The sequence below is a fragment of the Larimichthys crocea genome, chromosome XVII (assembly GCF_000972845.2).
Source record: "Larimichthys crocea isolate SSNF chromosome XVII, L_crocea_2.0, whole genome shotgun sequence".
In the NCBI taxonomy this organism is placed as follows: Eukaryota; Metazoa; Chordata; class Actinopteri; family Sciaenidae; genus Larimichthys; species Larimichthys crocea.
Window position 1 is genome coordinate 11762920 of NC_040027.1, and position 6000 is coordinate 11768919.

Sequence of the window (6000 nt, forward strand, 5' to 3'; positions counted from 1 at the left end):
ATCAGACGCATTGACCTACTTTTCCACATGTGTCGTAGTAAAGGTCAAGAGGACCCGAGGCCAGCAGGAAGCAGCTGTCAGGGAGAAAGCCGGGGTTATTTGTTTTTTTTTGAGGTTCATTGTCACAGCAGAGAGGAGTCGGGTCAGGCATTAAAGAGGATGCTATCTCTGTGCGAGGGTCTCAGATATTACAGCGGCGTCTGCGTGGTCACTGAGCTCGTGTAGACGCAGGAAGTCACCTTTTAACACTCGAATAAAAGTGACTGTACCACGCCACCAGTGTTTTTTTTCCAAAGACACGTGTGGTAGCATCGAGAAGCCCACTGTTTTCTCAGCAGCTACATCCTCTGACCTACATTGGTATGAATGCATTTGCCGATGCGCTGTATGTTGCGTGGTTGGCGTGCAAATATATCCTTGGTTTAATATGCGTGCGAAGAAATTTTATACCAAAAGAAGATCTGAGTAATGCGTTGGGGTTTTTTTTCAGGCAGTCATAGTTCCTGCAACTTAGTGCTCATTTCCCATGTGACTGGTTGGTGGTTCACAACACAAAAAAAGGCACAAACTCACACGTATATTTTTATATACATACACATGTAGTATATAAATGCCTTTAAAGGTAATGCTGGGGCTTTTTCCTGTATTAGAAGTTGCTGAGTCTGCATCACTCAACACAAAAGGCCGAGAGACTTTGTGTGTGTGTGTGTGTGTGTGTGCGCGCACAGGAAGTGGTGAGGTCTTGATAAGCTTTCCGCCATCGCAGGTTCAGGGGCGATGCATCGGATGGTTGAGTGACGCGGCAACAAGGCCTGCTATGATTGGACGCAAAAAGTATCCTGATGGGAAACCGGGCTGGGATGTTTCCCATGACGGAGTCATATCACCTATATGACTCCACATCCTATCCGTCTACGCTCCTGAGCCCCCCACTTTAATTGTGTCTCGTGTAATATACCATAAAGACACACACAGCTGAGTGTAAAGACAAAGAGCTCTTTATTAAAAGTATGACAGCAGCTCTCTGTTATGGAGGTATCTGTCTGCGTGAGATGTCATCCATCAGTCAAAGGTCACCATTAACGTCCAGTAAATGTCAAGCTGTAACAGAAGAGAATGTCTTTGTGCTGCGCCCACCACTCGGAATGAGACGGTCTCTATATAAATAGATCACTGGCTGCGTTTTTTTTTTCCCGGAAAACAGCGAAAGAGCGACACTGAGCCGGTCATTAGAGGGTTTTTCCTGTATGACAGCACCATGTATTTTCTCCAGTGAGAGTTATACATATTGTTTACCCCCCCTCTGAGGAGTGGGTGCACAGTGGGCTTTAGTGCTGAATGGCAGCTTTCCACCCTCGGCCCTCGACTGGCAGCACAGAAGGAAACGCTGCTGCGCCTGCCAGCGATGTGTGTGTGTGTGTGTGTGTGTTTGTGTGTTTTAGTCCACTCGCTGCTCGTGAGCGACCCCAGGCCCTGCAAGTGGAAACGATAGCCCACTGTTACACTGGTCAGTAGTTTCCATAGTCCCGCTTCCTGTCCACCGATGCCCATTTTCCTGTTTGACATATGATGTCATCGGGACCTTCAGGAAGAGATTTCTTTCTCTTTTTTTTTCTCCGTCACTCTTCACTTGTTTGCCAGACTGACCTCACAGTTGATGTAAAATGGGAATTCACCCCTGGCATTGTTTAATAGAAGATTAGCCAGTGTTCACTAAATCTGAGTCACTTTATGTGATGAACTAAACTAAAGGCCGCCTAGTCTGGGATTGCACAAGAGTGGCAGAGGGAGTTTCTCATCGTGGCATTATGAAGTCATGATACATGAGAGTGGTTCTAGATCCGGCTAAGAGATGCACTTAGTACTAAATTAGTTTTTGAGTCATGTGTGATCAGATTTCAATTACATTAGAAATTGGGGCTGCTGCTAAATTGAGAAAAAAACATGCCCAGCCTGAGACCTGGGGCGGTTATTTGGCAGCTTATCTTTGAGAACAGACTTGAATTGAACCCGCCTGGCTCAGGCAAATCAGCCGAGGTTTTACATGCTCTATGGAAATTAAAACGGGAACTTTGCTGCCCTCCACTTTTATCTATTTGCATTTAAACTGAACTACAAAGCTCGACTCGCACAGGTCCAGATCCCATCTTTATTTATAACCTCGCCTCCTTCTTCTCGCCTTCGTTCGCTCACCTTGCTCTCCCCTCTGTGTGTCCGTCAGGTGTTCTACGTGTCGGACCTGTTCAAGCCCAGGGTGAAGCCAGCCACGCCCCCGCCCTCCCCCATCAAGAAGGAGCTTCTCCAGTCATCCGACATCATCGAGAGGAACAACCACCACAACATGGTGTGAGAAGAGGCCGCGACGTCTTCCTGTGACTGAGGAGCCAATCGCAGCGCTGCTCACCTCCCATCGGACAGTAGAATGTAGCGACGAGAGACTGTAGCTGCTTCTCAAACTGCATCCTCCTCCCTTTTTTACGGCGCCCAGCGAGGCGCTTCGTGGACTAGGGTGTCAGATTTGAGATTTGCACAGCAGAGTCCACTCTCACTATCCAGACTTATTATTTACTATTATGTTAACTACTAATCAACATTTGAGCCCATCGTTTTGAGCACAAGCAGAAAAAGAATTGGAAAGCTAGAAGACAAAATGAATTATGAAATTGATGACTTGACAGGCAGAGCTGAAGGGTGAGGAGGTTTGATGGAAGTGTAACCTCCACAAAAGGGAGAACACGACGAACGAAGAAAAGAGACACAAAAAAAAAGACAAAAGACAAACCCCCTGCCTAGGGAGAGAGGGATGTGCAGTGATGCTTCCTCTCTGAACTCTCTGTGGCCTTGGAACGCTGTAGGACAACAACTTCCTTAGCTACGGGAAGGATATTACTGCAATAACTAGCAGCATAGAAATATTAACAGTATAGAAAAAAATATAACTTATAGCACTGTTTTTAAGTTCATTGTCCATTATCACCACTTGCTGCCCGAGATGTCTGACCGAAAAAACTTGACGATGCTGACGTGAGACATGAAATATGAACTCCCTGAAGCCGACCGAGCCCGGGTGTGTGGCACTTTCACAAGACCTCACGCTCAGGCAGACTGAAGTAAGCATAGCATGGCTTTAACGACAATAACCCTGAACCAGAAGGCCACTTTAAGGATCATCTATTGATCCTCTTTGGCCTTTATTACAGGTTCTAGCCTGACATCAGTATCCCCATAAACTGTGTCTTTGGCAGAAAGAATGAAGCCCTCCAAACCTCCATATATGTCTGTCTCCGCGATCAGCACGTCAAGCTTTTTTAATAGAAGACTTTCAGAGCGGCCCAAACCCGGGATGTTGCATTTCTTGAGGGTTTAGATGTAGTAAAGGGGGGATATTTTCTGTGGAAGGATGGAGGCAGATCTCACAGCCTCCCGGCACCCGTATAAAGAGGCGTGGCTGTGCCATGTGCCACTTAACTGGTGTCGGGGCCATCTGTTTTGACTTCCTAAACAGGAAGGGGATGGGTAGGCAGAGTGAAGTGGTGCGGTCTGTCACCGTGGAAACGAGGGTGATGATTTACAGCTAAGCTGGCACATTATTTTTTTGGGGATGATTTGGGCTCTTTCCGCTGGCAGGGAGGGGCTCTCACCCACCCAATCACTCATTGGCAATGGATGTTTGTCTTCTCGGCGTGTGCGCGCGTCCTTGTCACACTCGTGTGTGTGTGCTTGTGTGGGTACGCTCGTGCTTGTACATGTACATCTTGTGTGTGTGTGTGTGTGTGTGTGTGTTTGAATGTGTGTGTACATATGAATGAGCGCTGTGCCCTGTGAAAAGGAACCCCCCCCCACTCCCGCCATCCCCGTCTTGATAAACTATGTGTGTGTCATGAAACACACACACACACTGTCAGCTGTGCCAAGTGTGCCTGCGAGCGAGTGAGTGAGTGCATGTGTGTGTGTGTGCGTGTGTGTGTGTCAGAGAGCAGGTGAACGTTATAAAAACTGTGGATCTAATATTTTTATTCTTTGCTAAGAAGCATCTTTAACCTTGTATGTTTATAGCCTGTCCTGTATACTCACTAACAGTTGTACAGATACAGAAGCCCTTTTTTATTTACAGCCTACTCAGATATCCTCCTCCAAACAACACACACCGCCATGTTGCACATCTTTCTCATCGTATAGTCCGTCCTATCATTTCACGAAGCTGTTTTCACACTCTTTTTATAAATATATAAATAATGTATAGATCACTAAAATTAACTCTGTAAGATATTGTTTCTTAACGTGTTTAGATATACCCACTATGATTACAGACCTGTGTTCTTTACAAAATGCTGCTTAAAAAGCATCGATTGACAGATTTTTTGTATCTAGATAACTAAACTATTGTAGATTGTTATAGTTACGTTTGTGATATGCATTAAAAAAAAAACACACAAATACACCCACAATTGTATTAAAATTCAATATTAGTATTTTTGTATTGTCTCGTTTTTTTGTACAAAAGACATAGTTGCAATGCTGTTTTTTTTTTCCCTGCTAAATGTACTTAGCTCTAATACATGTGCTTTTAAATAAAAAGCTCATTATGAATACAACTCTGCTTTGTCTTTGACTGTTACTTCGCTGGCTTTGATGGATATTTGTAATTGTTTGATTTCCGCAATATAATTTCCAAAAATATACAAGCTGCACACAGTGAAGAAAGTCAGCGGTAACAGATTTACTGTCAGTACATTTCATTCGTATTTATTCTACTTTATACTTCATCAATGGCTGTGAAATGAACATGAAGTGCCAAAAATTGCAGTAGTAGTAACTGATTACAAATACAAGTCTTAAAGAGTTTAACAATGCTCGGACGTTTTTCATAACAACCAGAACTCTACAAGCAGCATCCTTCCGTGCAAAAAACTGCAGTTCCTCTAACGTCCACTTGAGGCTGGCTCCAGAATGAGTCAGTCTCCATAAGCCCCCATGTTAAAATGTCCAACTTCACAGCAGAAATAAACATCTTTGCCAGTTTTTGGATTCGCCAGGAGCCGGCAGACACATCCGGCTATGGGTGACATCACGGATACTACGTCCATGTTTTATGCTGTCTATGCTTTTTGTCCACTGTATTTCAAAAGCTACAATAAAAAAGTTACAAATTATATTGAAACAACATGTGATAATGAACATTTTGCTCATGATGCGTCTTCTTAATTAAGATTGTATGTACTGCAGGAAGTTGCTGTAAGTAAAGGTTCTGAGAAACGACTTCTTCCACCGCTGTCTAGAAGAGCGTGATTAATGTAGCCGACTTAAACTTCAGAGACACATTGCTGTGAATATGGTTTCTGCAGCGGCCTTCATATAGACATAGTTGCTTTAGTTCAAAAATACCACATGAAATATGGGTGTAATGACACATACACATCTCAGAAGTGTTTGTGTGATTTTTACACTCGGGCAGACACTAGACTAGAGGAGCTGGCGTCATTGTGTGTATGTGTGTGTGTGTGTGTGTGTGTGTGTGTGTGTGTGTGTGTGTGTGTGTATTTCAAAAGCACAACTGCCACGATGGTTTGTGATTGTGACCTAAACCAGAAGTGCCATTTTGCTCGACCACAGCATGTTTCAAGCGAGGAGAGAAAAGCCTGAATGACACTTCATGTCATCTCGAGTGTTTATTGGCTGCCTTACCAAAACATAGTGTTTCATCCAAAAGCTACACTGTAATCAGGCACAGCACACCATTTAAACTGCATGTCCACATAATGATATTTGGTACTTAACATACATATATTTAAAACTTGTGTACTTTAAAAAAATCTAAGCAGATCTGTAACGCGACCAACGAGGAACAGATGTCTCTCTTATTTTTTTTTTTATGTGAGCTTGACACAAAGAATAAAAAGAGAAAGGAGGAATTAAAAAGGAGGAGAAGAAAGGAAGAATTCACAGCCTTGAGCGGCGAACGACCCGTACTTGCTTTGCGAGCTAAATGAGTAAAAAGCC

At 43.8% G+C, this 6000-nt stretch overlaps 1 protein-coding gene across 2 annotated transcripts in view; it reads left to right on the forward strand.

Moving 5' to 3' along the window:
* Positions 1-4595, forward strand: part of plpp3 (phospholipid phosphatase 3) — a 28053-nt gene extending 23458 nt beyond the window's left edge. The window contains exon 7 of one of the 2 annotated variants that reach the window (XM_010731056.3): positions 2222-2374. In XM_010731056.3, coding sequence (XP_010729358.1) covers positions 2222-2350 — 129 coding nt within the window. In that variant the 3' untranslated portion in view covers positions 2351-2374. Of the gene's footprint in view, positions 1-2221 lie in introns of both variants that reach the window. The other variant, XM_010731055.3, reaches the window with a different exon arrangement.
* The last annotated feature ends 1405 nt before the right edge of the window (positions 4596-6000 follow it).